The following is a 16,821-nucleotide window of genomic DNA, read 5'->3' as shown; positions in this document are numbered from 1 at the left end:
GACGAGAAAAGGGAAGAACAAACTCTTACATTTCAAATAAAATGTAAAAACAAGAAATCAAAAGACTTACAACAATGACTCTTGCAAAATTTAACCAACTTACAAACTTTGACTCAATCACTTGACGACACCCTAAAGTTGCTTCACTTAGAGAAGAAGGATACAGGTGGAGTGGCACTTGCAGAGAGACGAAAGAGGTTAGAAGCCCGAGAAGAAAGGTTGGAAAGAGCCCGCAGGATTTCCGAAGGGTATGAGAAAGAAGGGTGGAAAGAGCCTGCAGGATTTCCAAAGCAAACCCGCAAGTTATAGCTTTTCAAAAAATAACATATCATTCACTTCTTTTATTAAACATTACAAATCCTCCCATATTTATAGGTATGAAAGAGGAATACCAAGAGACACCTAATAAATTCCCATAGGAATTCTAAACATCACATAGCATTAAAATACCTAAAAAACATCTCAAGCCAAGGAACCGAAGAGGCATCCACGGGAACCAAGGAGACCGCCCGGAACCAAGGGGCACGGTCATGGGAAAGAGCCCAGGCACGGGAAAACCAGTAGCCGGCCGGAATCCAAGGGGGAAAATGCACAAAAAGCCATGGTGGAATTCAAGGAGCCACACATGGGGAAATAAAACATCAATCTTGGGATTCCAAAAGCCCTTTTGGAAGAGACACCATAACTTAAAACATTAAAAACTATAATAAAAGTGCATTAAATAAAAGATAAATATGAGCTAAAACTTAGCTAATAATGAGCTAACATCTAGTCCAATAAATGAACTAAAAATCAGCTCATAAATGAGCTAAATTCCAGCTCAAAATTCTTTGAGCTTGAAGACTCGGGAGGGGCCAAAATTGATTTAATTTGGGCCTGAGTTGACCCCCCCCCCTTTGCCTACATCAGGTATGGGGAGAGATATGGAGGTAAAGGCTAATGAGTGGAGGCGTTGTCGGTGTTGGCATTGCCTAGGATGGTCGGCCATAAGGAAGAAGACGGGTTGGGCTAGGGAAGGAGGTGGTCAGCCATGGTTAGTGAGGTGGTCTGCAGCTAGAGGCCGGGTTAGCTGTGTTGGCCGAAGGAGGTATGGAGAGGGGTTGGATGGGTTAAGGTTGGGCGTGAATGGGAGAGGAGAGGTTGGTCGTGAATGGGAGAGATAGGACGAGTAAGGAATTAGACCAATCGGGCTGGCATGTATGAAATTAAGGAGAGACCGTGGTGGGGGCAAGAAATATAGGGAGCCTATACCCCTCGCCCACACGAATGATTGATCCTTAACCGACGACCCACTAAATCACGAATGATGCGACTAAGATGAGGAAAAACAAACTCTTACATTTCAAATTAAACTAAAAAGAAGAAATTTTTATAAAACATTACAAATGACGACAGATTACAACTTTTGACTCGAAATCAAAGACACCCTAAAGTTGCTTTACTTAGAGACGAAAGATACAGATGGAGCGGCACTTGCGGAGAGATGAAAGAGATTAGAAGCCGAGACGAAAGGTTGGAAAGAGCTCGCAAAATTTCTGGAGGGGATGAGAAAGAAGACGGACAAAGCTCGCAAGCTTTTCCAATAACCCGCAGGTAAGATTCCAAAAATCACATAACATTCACTATTTTAAAACATTACAAGCCCCTCATATATATAGGTATGAAAGGGGAATATAAAAGGACACACAACATTAATTTTCACAAGAACCTAAACATCACAAGCATGGAAATCCCCCCATGCTAATCACGGAAAACCGCCCAAGCCCAGGAACCGAAGGAGAGCATCCGCGGGAGACAAGGAGGCCGCACGGAACCAAGGCGCCACAGCCACGGGAAACATCCCAGGCTCAGAAAATCAGCAGTCGGCCGGAATTCCAAGGGGCAAAGGCACAAAAAAAACTAAAGCCCATGGTGGAAGCCAAGGAGCCATACATGGGAAAACCAAACAACTTCTTGGGATTCCAAAAGCGCTTTTGGAAACCCAAGAGACAACTTAAATGAAGATATTAAAAACTATAATAAAAAGTACATTAAATAAAAGATAACTATAAACTAAAACTTAGCTAATAATGAGCTAACCCTTAGTTCTAAATGAACTAAAAATCAGCTCATAAATGAGCTAAATTCAAGCTCAAATTGATTGAGCTTGTAAGCTCAAGGGAAGTCAAATCCAACTTATTTTGGGTTTGAGTTAACCACCCCCCCTTTGCCTACATCAAACTCCCCTTCTTGAGAACTCATCTCCCGATGAGTTAGCTTTGGGTTCTCTTGAGGAGGTGCATACTGATCATCCAGCTCTTTGATTTTCTCACCAAATTTCTTCAAAATTTCTTCCTATTCCTTCTCGAATTGCCTTTGATGAAATCTCTTCCACTTCTCGAATTTTTGATCACATAGGAACATGTGATACTGAAGCTTGTATAGACGGTCTTAAAGAGGATCAGTAGAATCGCCTTCTGTAGGAATCCATCTGTCCAACGGGAGTGGGACGTCAGGATTATTTGAATTGATTTCCTCGTTATATGAATCCATATTTTTGTTGTTTTCCATTTTTTAAAACTGACTCAAAAAAGACTCAAAAAACTCAATATAAACTTAGACTCACAATAAGACTCACAACAAGACTTACAAGATTCACACTTGACTTGACAAAACAAAACTTGACAATCAAATCCAAAATCTAGGACTTCCTAACTTGCTTTGATACCAAATTGGTGGGGGCAAGAAATATAGGGAGCCTATACCCCTCGCCCACACGAATGATTGATCCTTAACCGACGACCCACTAAATCACGAATGATGCGACTAAGATGAGGAAGAACAAACTCTTACATTTCAAATAAAATGTAAAAATTAGAAATCAAAAGACTTACAACAATGACTCTTGCAAAATTTAACCGACTTACAAACTTACCTCTTGCAAGAATATTTGTTAGTATTCATATTATATCATGTTTATTGATGTCTAGTTTTGCTAGACTTTTGTGATGGATGGTTGTTCAATCTGGGATTGTTGGCTACCTTCTTGGGGCTTTTCTAGAAGCCGGTTGAGATTATTTCTTGCAATTTTTCTTGTAGTTTTTTGTTTGTTCAACTGGAGCTTTTGAGGTTGGCTGGACCTCTAATTATGATATTTCTTAATTGCTGGGATCATTTTTGGTGGACTAAGAGGTCTGGTGATGGTTAGTTGGCGGCATTTCTTTGTTGCCCGACCTGCTAGCTGGTGAATTGGCTTGTTCGATTGTTATGGCAGGCTATTTTCCGAGTTCTTTGCCGCAGCTGTGGGTTGTTTTATTTGGCGGGTTTTTTTTTATCGTTGACAATGATGAGGCATGCTGTCTCCTTTTGGACGGTCTTTGGGCAACCAAAAGAGGATTGGATTTACTCTATAATCGCTTTTGCAAGATCTGAGTCCCGGCCAGACAGGATTTCTGTCTGATTTTGGATCTTCTCCTCTTCTTTTTATTGTATTTCTGCTCTTTCCTTTCCTGTCTTAGCCTCCTTTTTTTTGTTGGCTAAGCTCCCTTTTGGTTTCAATTTTGTAATCAACGTTCTTTTTTTATAGAATGGACTAAGCCCTCAATTTTCCATATATATATATATATATAATATCATGTTTGTGACTCCATATATGCATTTGTACATCAATGGAATAAATTACTTTAACACTAAAAACCACAAAGAAAAATGAAATTAAGAAGAAAATATTTACTTTAAAATTAATTCAAATAATTATCTTAAACTATAAAGACCACAAAAGAAAATGAAATTAAGAAGAAAATGTTTACTTGAACATTAATTCAAATAATTATCTCAAATGATAAAGACCAAAAAAGAAAATGAAATGAAGAAGAAAATGTTTGTGGGCTCTGAAAATTCACACCCCGGCCTCCCCTCTTTCAGGTGAGTTTTAACGATGTTCCGGGTTAAATTTTCAACATGCAAATTGAGTTTGGAAAAAGACATTACCTAGAAATTTTGCCATCATTTTGCGAGGACTTTATGATCCAAGTTCAGGTTTCATATAGGCGCAAGCCCATATAGTTGATTACCCCTCACGGTAACGAGAGAGAACTTTTGATTAAAGCTAGTCATTAAATAGGTATGAAATACCTAGCATACATCTGCAACATATGAATTTTTTAAAAATATAAATTTATTATTTTTATACTTAAAGTGGATGGTAACGGGAATGATGATGAACCTGTTCAAGATCCCATGATTCTGTCATCCCGGGTCATCTTAGTCCATAATCTATTTAGTCAAAGGAGGTAGTCAACCCAACCAGATCGAAGGATCCTTAGGAGCAGCCATGGGTTGCTTCGTCCAATGGTACATTGTAGACTTGGGGTAGATATTTGTTTAAGATGACAAATTTTAGTCAACCTTAGCTAATAGAATATTTTATGCTTATCTAGTGCACCCTATGATTCATTACTCAATGGGATTTTAACCATTAAGGAACATACAGGCTTCGACTGGTACCGTAATATAGACATGTTATTTTGCAGCAAAACCATCTATTTTATAGCAAAAACATCCAGTCATAGGGCACGTGCCACGTCCCCTTTAGTGATAAATCATTTGAGAATGAATTACTGTGCTACATTCAATTAGACATTTTGCTCTTTGTGAGCTAATGTTATTCTTAAATTTATCATCTTTAACAAATGTTTGTGGATGATGAATAGATTTTTGCTTTAAGTTTTAAATAATAAATTTCACTTAAATATTTGAATTTTGTAAAATTGAGTTTTCACATTTTTATTAAAATTTAGCTCCAAAAATAATTTACTTTTGAAATTTATAGAAATTTTAGAAAAGAAGCTCCCGCATAGCATTCTCAGACTTTATATTTATCTGTTTAGTATATTTTTTCAGGCACATGCTGGGTTACAAAATTCTTATTAAATTAATGTGCAAACTTCTCAAGGTGGTGACTTGCTGCTCAAGGCGGTAACACTATTCTCGAGGCAGTCGCTTGCTTACCAAGACTATTGCATGCATCCTAGAAGTGTCGGCACCTGACTCAATACTCCATATTTAAATTTGGAAAATTTTATTTTAATGCAGGTGGAGCATTTTAAAATATTATTTTGTGCAAGTGATTATCATTAAAAAAGGATGCAATATCTTATTTCAAATTCAAGATCTGCTATGAATCTTCTATTGCTGCATGTAGGCTAGTTGTGTGCATTACCAATTCCATGTTCCTGCTCACAAGTGAATTATAGTGTTATGCAAGTTGATTGATATTGCCTATAGGAACGCTGATATATTTGGTATGAACACATTGATCTCGCATGTGGATGAATTATTGTGGGCACAACGAATTCCTTGATCCCACTCAAAAGTAAATATTAGTGTTTATTGTTGTTGCCTGTGGGCAGATTGCTCGGCATTGCAAGCTCCCTACTCGTGCTTGTAGGTAAGCTATCACATTTGTTATAGTTTCTAGTGTCTGCCCGTAGGCGAGTCATTAGATCATTACAAGTACCTTATTTTCATAAGCAAGTTACATTCTTATTAGAAGTCTCTTGTCAATGCCTATAGGTAAGCTGTCATTTACATAATAGGTCCCTAGATTTTGGCTTTTTAACTTTATAAATTTCGTTTAGTTATAAGTTTGACTTAAGTTCATTTAGATTCAGTTCCCTGTAAATTTGTTTAGTCTGAATTTCATTATATTTTTCATTTGCATATCATTAAATTTTCAAAGTCCGATAATAATTCAGACAAAATTTTGACAACCTCCCAACATCTCCCCCATTTAGGAGAAATTTGGGGAGCACCACACTACGAAGAGCGTGTATGGTAGGTGTCGAGCGACGCCTTAGCCGTGGTTCTTCAATCCCACCATGCTACGAAGAGCGTGTATGGTTCTTCGAGATACCTATTTGAAAATGCAATTATTTACTGCAGGCATGACGGCACATACACATGTACTTAGGGTTGTCCCCGCCATGCCACGATTCGCTCGTTCTGTTTTCATCTTTCTAGGGTTTCTCTACCGGAACTCTCCTCGCTTATGTTCTGTCTTAAGTCTTAACACTTCATTCCTCTTCTAAGTTTTTATTTATTCTGCTTATTCGTTGTTTAGTTTCCTACTGTTGTGTGCGTTCATAAACCATAAGTTCTCCTGATCTCTTGTCATGTCGGTCATCGCAGCCTCAACTCACAAGAAAATAACATTATTAGCATCTCTTTTCTGTTTTTTTATCTCTTAGAAGCTGAAGCACCAGTAGTTATTGTCGCCTAGGTTTTTTTAGTTTAGGGTTTTTTATGTTTCATTTAATGCTTAACAACAGCAACAACATCATCAAATTTTTGTCCCACTACATCGGGTCAGCTACATGAATCCTTTTTCACCATTGTGTCATGTTAAAAGTCAAATTCTCATTTAAATCTAATAAAGAAAGATCATTTCTAATATTTTCTAGCTAAGATTTTTAGGTCTACATCTACCTTTCTTAACATAAGTCAAATCTAATACCTCAACTTTCCTAACCGGGTCATCGGAAGGCCTCCGTTTAATGTAACCAAACCATCTAAGGTGACTCTCTCTGATCTTATCTTCCACTGGAGCTACTCCAACCTTTTCACGTACATGCTCATTTCATATCATATCTCTAAGGGTAAAGTCACTCATCCACCTAAGCATCCTCATCTCTACAACACTTAACTTATTGTTATGCTTCTCTTTTAATGGCCAACATTTGGCACCATAAAGCATTGCAGGTCTCACCACCATCTTATAGAATTTTCCCTTAAGTTTGAGGGGGACTTTTCTATCGCACAACAAGCCCGATGCATTCCTCCACTTCAACCATCCAACTTGAATTCTATTAATAATATCCCCATCTATTTCACCATTACTCTGAACAATAGATCCAATATATCTAAAACGTGTACTCTTATTAATAACTTGATCGCCCAAAGTCACAATCTCCTCACTAGGTCTATTCCTACTAAAATTACAATCCATATATTCAATTTTAGATCTACTCAAGTGAAAACCTTTAGATTTTATGGTTGACCTCCATAATTCAAGTTTACCTTCAACTCCCTCTCTAGCCTTATCAACAAGAAGAATATCATCAGCAAAAATCATACACCAAGGTACATCCTCTTGCAAATTTCTAGTGAGAACATCCATGACTAAACCAAAAAGATATGGGCTTAAGGCTGATCCTTGATGTAATCCAACTGAAATAGGAAAATACTTGGTCAAACCACCTTGTGTTTGAACACAAGTAATAACTCCTACATACATATCTTTAATGATTTGAATATAAGCATTATTAACTGCTTTCTTTTTAAGAACTCTCCATAGCACTTGTTTTGGAACTTTATCATATGCTTTCTTTAAATCAATAAATATCATATGAAGATCCTCCTTATTCTCTCTATTTTTCTCCATCAAAGCTCTCAATAAATGTATGGCTTCCATAGTAGACCTACCCGGCATAAATCCAAATTGATTTTGAGAAATATTAGTATCACATCGCAAACTACGCCCTATAACTCGCTCCTTTAATGCTTAACATGTTGAGATTTTTGCATGTTATTTAGTCTAATATTTTGTTTATACCACTTGTAGAGGAAGATTGGTCTCGGGCCTCTCGGGTTTAGCCGTTTTGCATTGAAGAAGTTAGGACTTCATTTTTTTTCCATTTTTCATTATGATTTTTTTGAGCTTTTCCTTTTTTATTTGTTGTATCATTAATACTTTGAAATATTGCCTATAATTTGCATTGGTTACATTGTAACTTAATGCAGCAAATATGATATTAACTTAATTACTGTTGGAGACTTGGAGTTTCTTTTAGTTCCTCTGTGTTCAATTCCTGTACCCCACATTATTATATGCTATTATGCTCTTAGTTTGCATTGAACGTTGTTATATGCCTATTGCCACTGAAATCAACGTTGTTGAACTTGTTAGCTTAGGTTATATTGTTGAATTTATAGTTGGGTTTCAGTGTTGTGCAAATGGTTGCTAAGTAATTTGTAGTTGGGCTTTAGTTTTCAGAACTTATATCCCTTTATTATTCACTGGTTGCCTGGTTAGCTGTTGTTGAGGTCAAGTAATGAGAGCTTAAGCAATGATGATAAACCATTCTAAACTGGAAGTGAGAGTCCCTTGGGGTAAAAACTATTGCAACCAGATGAAATTTGTGTTAAGTTGGCCTTAGCAGATACTATCTAATTAAAAATAAAATCAGATATTATGCTTAATGCAAAATGCCACCTTGAATGGTAATAGATATATTCGTTATTCAATCACATTTTATTAGTTGTTGAATAAGTTGGAGGGTAAATCTAAGCTATTAACAAGTCTCTTTAGAACTCATGTTTAGAATATTATCTATTTAACCATTTTTTGCAGTTTATTCTACTTTAAGTCTTGAAGATAGATTGTTCTCCACTGGAATGTAAATAGATCAGTTTGGCTAAAATGCAAATAGATCGGTTGCAAAATTATCTATTGAATTTATAATTTATTAGTGTATTGTTGAAGGAAATAAGGAAAATGACTGGTTGTAAGGAAAATTAATTCGTGTTGCAAAATTGATCTTATTGTCCGTAAGGAAACGATTCAAATTGTCAATTGCCATTGCTGATTTGTTGTAACCTGCAAGCTGTAAAGCTGTAAGGAAATAAAAAAATTGTTGCAGAAAATTTTGTTGAACAGATTTCATGTATTGGCTGCAGAGATTTATTAGTTATTTCAAAGATTTGTTTTTCCAATTTGCTATTGATGATTTTGAAATAAGAAAAATTGCTCAAATGATCAATGTTAAGAAAATTTTGATGTAACACTAATATTATTTTTAAATTGTAAATCTACTTAAAATTTCTTTTATACACTAAACCTGTAAACCAATTTTTTTATACACTAAACTAGTAAACTATCTAAACAGATCAATTTTTAAAAACAAAAGTTTTTTTTTTCAAACAAAGTGAGTTGCCGGGTAAATTCGGGTTGACCCGAAACCCGATTGGATCAGGTTCGGGTTAAGAAAAATGATTCGAAATTCAAATCAAGTCGGGTTCGGGACGGGTCAAAACAAAGCAGGTCAGAGGTAGGTTTGACCCGAACCTGACCCGCTGACCCATTTTGACACCCCCTAAGTGCAAGTAGGAGATTTATATGTCAGCTGAAAAGAGGCAAGAGGCTTTGGGTGAAATTTTGGAAAGAGAGAGCTGCAGGGGTGATTGATTAGGTGGTTGAGTGGATGAGCTTTGTGGCTTGGGATTTTTATGAGAAAAGGAGAACAAAGAGAGGCCATGTGAACTGCTATAGTTGAGGACGGCTGATTCCTGTACTGAAGAGAGAGATCAGTGTAGTGCTAAGTGTGAGTGTCTAGAGAATGAGGCTGCTGGGATTGAATGAGTGGAGATTGGAGGCGAGCTGCGATATGCTGGGCTAGTGAGGGAGGAGTTTGGGAGAAGGCTGAGGAAAGGTTTTGAGAGGGTTCTGGTTCACAAGAGAGGATGGAGCAACTAAGTGGAGAAGTTGAGGGCTTTAAGTGGCCGACGACGGGAGCAAGAAGATCGGTTGGGCTGGTCGGTGAATTGGGCTGAGTTGTGTGTGTTGTGAGCGGAAGGAGCTTGATTTCACGTGAGAGGAAGGAGCTGGGGCGTGAATGAGAGAATGAGCTAGAGATTAGGATTTTTATTATATTTTATTTTATTGTTTAGCACAAGGCATGTGAATTGTCACCTTGCATAATTATCATATTTTGTGCATCTCGATATGTGTATTTTTGCCTCGTAACTCATGCCAATTTTGCACTTTCACTCGTGCAAAGACAATTGTACAGTAAATTTTGGGTGTTTTCGACATTATGAATGTAATGGTGAAGTCCATTTTGCAAATGAATGACGTTTGGTCCATTTTGCAAATGGATGACGTTTAGTAAACGTCGAGCAACATTCCATCTATAGTTTGTCGATTTTGATCTTTTTCATTTGATTCAATTATGAAATGTCCCTTCCTATTTAAATTTGATATTCTAAATACATCGAAGCAGCCCGTTTAATAATTGGAAGTCATTTAGGTAGTTTTTGCTAGCATCGCGCTCAATAATAATAAGTTTTTAAATTGTTGCTCGATCGAGTCGCGTACAAACAGCTCCTCTTTGGTAAATTTGATGTCCCGAATACATCAATGTAGTCCATTTTGTAATGGGACAAAGTTTGAATCATTTCATCACGATCGAGACATTCTGATCTTTGTTCTAAATGATATCATCGTCTCCTTTGCTTGCATTGACCATGCCACATATATGAAGGTCAACAATGTTTATTTGAAAATTAATTCAAATAATTATCTTAAATGATTAAGAACATAAAAGAAAATGAAATTAAGAAGGAAATATTTACTTCAATGGATAAAGTTCAACAAGGAACAAAAATGTTTCTCAATGACAGGCGTGTATCATCCTTCTTTACATACTACGAGATCAATCTAAAATTTATTACAGCTAACATGGATAATAAATAATGCATGCATGATTCATTAAGACTTCTACATATCAAGACAGGAATAGAAATGACCTTTTACCCAGTTCCAAGAAGGCGATTGAAATAAAATGAAATTTATCCATCAGAACCTTGTAAGCATTAGTACCACCTAGAGAGAAAAAAATGTTAGTAAGCAAGTGTAAAAGATTTGGAAAACATAAGTAAAGGTTAAACAACATTGTTTTTGCATCTCACTTTAATTTAATAAAATATAACGTACATGCCATAAATAAATATTGTTGGTTAAATATAAAAAAAAAATATTTCAACATTTAGCTAATTTGGAATGAAAACTAGAAAAATTAAGAGGTTAATTTCGAATTTAAACATTCCAACACATGTTGTCCTTGAATTCCTTCTGTTGCTGCTCCACATAGACCAATCCACAGACATCAGCCTGCAGCAGACCATACCAACAGCAATTACCTTAACAATCCACGTATCACAGCTGTTTTTCCTTCCTATCTAACATGCAACATTATTTCCGCAATCTCCAAGCATTGGGGCTCTATCATGTTGCCATATTTCCTTTAAGTATAGCATAAATTCATTCCATAAAATGCCGTGCTAATATTTGAGAGCATACAACATTACCATACAAGAAGGAATAGCAGCATATGCATCTTAAATTAGTTCATATTATAATCTCTTACTCTTTTGGATGTGCATATGTACAAATAATATATAATTTAGCAAGAAATACAAGACACCAGTTCTTCTATTATAATTTACATTTTGTCTATGGTATCAGCCCAAGGTTCCGGGCTATAATCCAAAGTTTGATGGAGATCATGGCATGCCATGAATGATCGGCAGCTGGGGAACTTTCCTCCACAAAAAGCATGACCTTCACTAACTCTGGTATATGAAGATCAATTCCTCTCAATCACTCAGCACAAACTTAATTGAATTAATTTTCATGAATGATTCCAATCAGTTATGCTTGTGATTGGAGGAAGGAGGGAGTCAAATATTTGACAAGAACCGCAAGACCACCATTCAAAGATGCATTGAATTACAAATTCTTAGAAAAATGAGAATTCTATTCTCATGGATTGGCTCATAAATTTCACAAAGCCAAAGCCTAAAATCCAAAAAGGAATGAATCAGTCCAAACATTTTGTGGAGACAAATCCAACCAAGTCCTTTCAGCTTTAACAACTAAAAAAAAGGAGACACTGTGCTAACTACTTAATCACCAAAGAAAAATAATTAATGCAAGACTCAAGAAGCAAAGAAGTCTAAGGTTGCCTTTGCTCAATAAGGCAATACAAGTTATTATTTACTCTCAAAAATCAAACACGTTGGATTATTGACAAGGAGCATCAGATCATGTTAAAAGATCACAACAATCATTTGAAACCTATACTAAGATGAATCGCCCTATTACTGTTTGGGTAGCTAATTGTGTGATAAGGAAAAATTTCTGCATCAAATTTACTATTGAAGCACATTTTATAGGTGGATAGGTTAACTTACAATCTATTATATGTTAGTAAGTTGACAAAAGATATGAAAGGGAAAGTTACTTGTTTCTCCTCACATTATATATTCAGGGTAAATTTTCGAGGAAGTTAATTAACAGTGCACATGAAAGAAATGAACTATATTATCTTGTCAGCACCAAAATCGTTTCTAATCTACGTAATAGTGTGGGTCTTTCTGTATCCCGAACACTAACATATTGTTTTGGCATAAGCGTTTGGGACATCCCAAGTTCTCCTATCTGAATATCTTGTACCATAATTTATTTATCAACAAAGATAATGATTCTCCTAATTGTGAAATGTGCGTTCTCACTTAAAACCTAAAAACAACCTTTCACCGCAGCTAGACAAAACATCCAAAGCATTTCTCCTTATTCAAAGTAACATTTGTGGGGCTGCTACAACTATTAGTTTATCAGGAGCCCAGTCGTTCATAATCTTCGTTGATGATCATACAAGGGTATTTTGGGTATACCTAATGAGAGAAAAATCATAAGCCCATCACTTATTCAAACAGTTCAAACCTCCATCCAAATCATTTGCTCATAAAAATATTCTCTTGTATCCTCAGTTGCAAATCTCGATAGGAAGCTTTATCAACTCAACATAAAAAATAACTTCTTGAATGGAGAATTGAAAAAAGTATATAGGAAGATTTCTCCAAAATTTCAATCAAAAGGAGAAGGAAAAAATTGTAATTTATAAAAAAACAAAAATCCTCTATGATATAAAACATTCACCACGAGCTGGGTTTTCTAGATTCAGCTAACCCTAACTAGGGCTTGAAATCAGAAGGTAGGTATTTCGGTTGAAAGCATGGAAGAGTTGGAAGATAGATTTCTTCTCTTTCCTCCTTATGGACTGAAGGTAAGATAAACCGTAAGCTCTTGTCTTCTTCCTGCCCTTTATCTACTAATTTTCTATTTTTCTAGTGTAAAAATTGTCAAATTTCATAGGTTAAGAGGCACTTCTTGTCGGTTCACATTTTTAAAACACTAAAATTAGGTCCCTAAAAGACTTAAGAAATTTCATGCAGGTCCAGCAAGTTAATTTTTGTCCTTCAACTTGGCATTAATGGCTTGGCAACAACAGAAGCCATTCGTAATGAACTCCATCTTTGCCTGAAATTTTTTTTTTTTTTCTTGATAATGAGCTCTAAGCACATGATAATTCGCGTGTCTATAAGCGAATGCTCCGCTTTGTAGTTAACCATAATATCCTGTCCAGCATCTTAAAATGTCGTATCCTTCTTTCTAGATGAAAATTCTTAAGAGCTTCAAATATTTTATCACAAGAAAAAAGAGTTCAGTATCGAGCAAAAAATAAATTCATATCCTCGCTATACAAATGAAGAATAAAATACTCACCAAAATATGCTTCTGAAAATGTTGAAATGCACATCCCAAAGAAAACCCCTAAATAACTCTAAAAACCTATAAATTCAAAAAAAGTATAATAAATATATTGTTGAAATACATTTTGATAATATAGAAAATCTAAGAAATTGATGTAGGCAAATGGTGGGGGGCAAATTATTTGCCTTGTTTCTGGGCTGCTGATGGGTTCTCGGTTTGGGGCTTGGCTATTCGGTTTTGCTGTGTTTTGGGGAGCTACTTGACTTCAGCTCATTAAAGTTGAGTTGCTTCCTTTTTTAGCTCATTAAGTGGAGTGGTTTTGCTCTTTCCACTTCTCTTTGGCTCTTCAGTTCTTCCCTTGCTGCCTGTTGCGTGGCTGGCTTCTCCTCTCCCCGTGGCAGGTTTTTCTCCCCTAGCTGCCTGTTCCGGTTCCCCTGGCTACCTATTCCTATTCCCTTTTGTGGCCCCTTCGGCTGATGTTCCTGGCAGCCTGCTGACCTTCTGTTTTCCCTGTTTTGATTGTTTCGGTTGGAGGTATTTTGTGCTGTTTGGATGCCTCATTTCTCCTATAAATATATGATGTTTTGTGGATAAAAAAAAAGAGATTATGGACTAATTTTTGGAGCCAAAAACCTGAGGGTTTTCTTCTTGGAAAAGCTTGCGAGCTTGTTCGATTTCTCTTCTTCTTGGGAAAGATTGCGAGCTTGTCCTCTCTTCGATTTCGTCTCGAGCTTCTTTTCTCTTTCTTCTCTCCGCAAGTGACCACCCCATTTGTATCTTTCTTCTCAATGATTGCAAGCAAGTTTAGGAGTTTTATTTCATAAGTTTGTAGGCATCATCTTTATAATATGGAAGTTGTTGTGTTTTGTTTAAGTGTGATATTTATCTACTTTCTTATTCTCAAAGAAGACCTAGTTTTTATGTATTTTGACAATCTTTCGATTGCATCAGAAATATAGTGAAGAAATCATTAAAAATATTTGAAAAATGAAAACATCCAAACCAAAAAACTCTTAATAAAAATACAAACAAAAAAAAACCTTAAAATTTAGGACAAGAATGATAACAGCGCATGTAGAATTAATTATCCACAATGCCACTTTGTAGGAGCTTCTTGAATTTTAACTCTTCCATTCAAAGGAAGTAATAAGGATCACCTTACAAGAAGACGAATCTTAGAGGAAGACGAAGCATAGAGGGAGATGAAGGTTGCAATCACTGGAAATCCTCATTTCATCTCAATATGATTTCCCATATGAGCTTATACATAAGGTATTTGGATCTCAAAATAATTCTTAATAGAATAGCGTCACATAAAGGACACATGTAACGTCATTCAATCTCATAGATCTAATTGTAGTTTTTTCAAAAGCGTGGACAATCAAGAAACACATCTTATACCTCAAGGGCAGGCATATAATTTACCCTATAATATAATATAATAGATATGCATGAAGAATGCTTGAGCCAAACAAGTGGACAACCACCTGCCAGGATCTAGCAAGTATATAATATCCCGGTATCATGCATGTATCAACAAGCCCATGCGCAATGCGCAAATAGAAAGTTGTTGCAAGAGTGCACAAACAATGAGTTTTCACCATGCTCATATAAAAATAAGATGTTTGTCAAAGAAAAAAAATTCTAAGTACATACATACTAGCAATAAAAGGTGACCAAACATGGACAAGCATTTGTCCACATGTATTTGTAGATATTGTGCATGACCAGAATAAATTGAGATGATAACATGCTTTTGTAAAGAAAAATTAAAAAAAAATGAAGAAAACCTCATGACATAGAGCAGTTGCTCGTGAAAGCATTAACATAATAAAATGGAAAGCTTCTTTCCAGGAGTTCTTACATGAGAAATGCCAGTCACGATCATATATGTGCTTATGAAATTCTAACAAAATTGGCACCTTAATGTCAACGGGAATGCTTGTATCATCCTCTGCAAAAGGTTAAATCAAAACAATTCATCTCTATGTTTCTTCCCTAACATGTTTTTTTGCAAAATCACAACATTATTGAATATTCGGTTGAAATTTTTCATAGCAATGAAATAATAAACGCTGCATAGAAAATGTCAACTTAGAGCAGAGTAAAAATACTTTTCTGGCAACCTGGCCCAAATTAGAACAGCGTAAAAATCCTTTTCCAGAAACTCAAAACTGTAGTCATTAAAGTTTTGACAAATCATTCAGCAAGACAAAATCCTTGGTTATGCATGTCTCTGACTATAGGGACCCATGATTTTATTTCCTTTCAATTTAGAACTTACCATGGCTTCTTATATTATGTTTCTTCAATTTTTTGTTCAGACACCAGGAGTAAATGTTGGAGCATATTTGCAAGAAATGAACATGTATAAAATTTAGGGTTCTTTCTTATAGATATGCGACAAAAAACCCCACTTGAATCATTTGATTACTCTTTACCCAAAAAAAACCCGTGCTCAGGGGAATAAGAATCTATTTTCTTTTCTCGAGTACGGGCATTTCTGATCTAACTTTATCATGTCTTTAGCACGAGTTATTTTACTTGGTTAACAATACTTCTTGTTTTGCCCATATTCACAGTTTCTTCAATTTTATTTTTCCCTCATAGAGGAAATAAGGTATATAGGTGATATACTCTATGTATATATATTCTAGAGCTCCTTCTAATGACCTATATATTTTGTTATCATGTCCAATTGGATGATCCATTAATCCAATTGAAGGAGGATTATAAATGAAAAAATCTTTTTGATTTTTATTGGAGACTAGGAACCAATAGATTTTCCATATGACCCATTTTACTGAAAAAATTTATTACTATTTACTTTAGCAGCTTGGCCAATTACTCGAAATATACAATTTTTCTATTTCTTGATGTTAGCAATGTATAGTGGCTGATGATGGTTCATGTCGGCCACTGAACTCAAACCTTGCTTCACCCTTGGACATGGTTGTGCAGGCATAGAACTTCTCACAAATGAGTCGGAAAAAACCACTGCCCACACAAGCTATATTTGTCTTGTGCAATGTGGGCTCCGAAAATTCGCGCCTCAACCTCTACTTTCGGGGAGTTTTAATGAATTAGATTACGGGGTAAATTTTGGGAAGGCATATTGGGTTTGTAGAATAGACACTACCAGAGATTTCGCCCTCATTTTGTGTGAACTTTATGATCAGAGTTTTGGTTTCCTATAGGTGCAAGCCCCGATAGTTAATTACCCCTCCCCCCCAAAAAAAAAAATCAGTGAGAGAGAAACTTTTGATTTAGTCGTCGTCAAATATGTAAAAATACGTGTTATCTGGCATATAGTAACAGCATGGGTTGGTATTTGAAAATTTGATATTTAAAATTGAAAATTTCACCATCTTGCACTTAAAGAGGATGGTGGGGGAATGGATAATGAACCCAATCAAGATCACATAGTTCTGTAGTCCCAGGTCATCTTG

General features: G+C 35.9%; 1 protein-coding gene across 1 annotated transcript in view; it reads right to left on the bottom strand.

Moving 5' to 3' along the window:
- LOC110113711 (squalene synthase) overlaps window positions 1–16,821 on the bottom strand; it is a gene marked incomplete in the record, with an annotated part of 55,841 nt that overhangs the window by 23,983 nt on the left and 15,037 nt on the right. The window contains 2 exon segments of the mRNA XM_020846391.2: window positions 10,564–10,639; window positions 15,237–15,326. Of these exon segments, the coding sequence (XP_020702050.1) occupies window positions 10,564–10,639; window positions 15,237–15,326 (166 nt within the window).

This window comes from Dendrobium catenatum, unplaced genomic scaffold, assembly GCF_001605985.2.
Source record: "Dendrobium catenatum unplaced genomic scaffold, ASM160598v2 original_scaffold_193250, whole genome shotgun sequence".
Classification (NCBI taxonomy): Eukaryota; Viridiplantae; Streptophyta; class Magnoliopsida; order Asparagales; family Orchidaceae; genus Dendrobium; species Dendrobium catenatum.
Note: the sequence above shows the minus strand (reverse complement) of the source record. Positions and strands in the feature narration are given on the sequence as shown.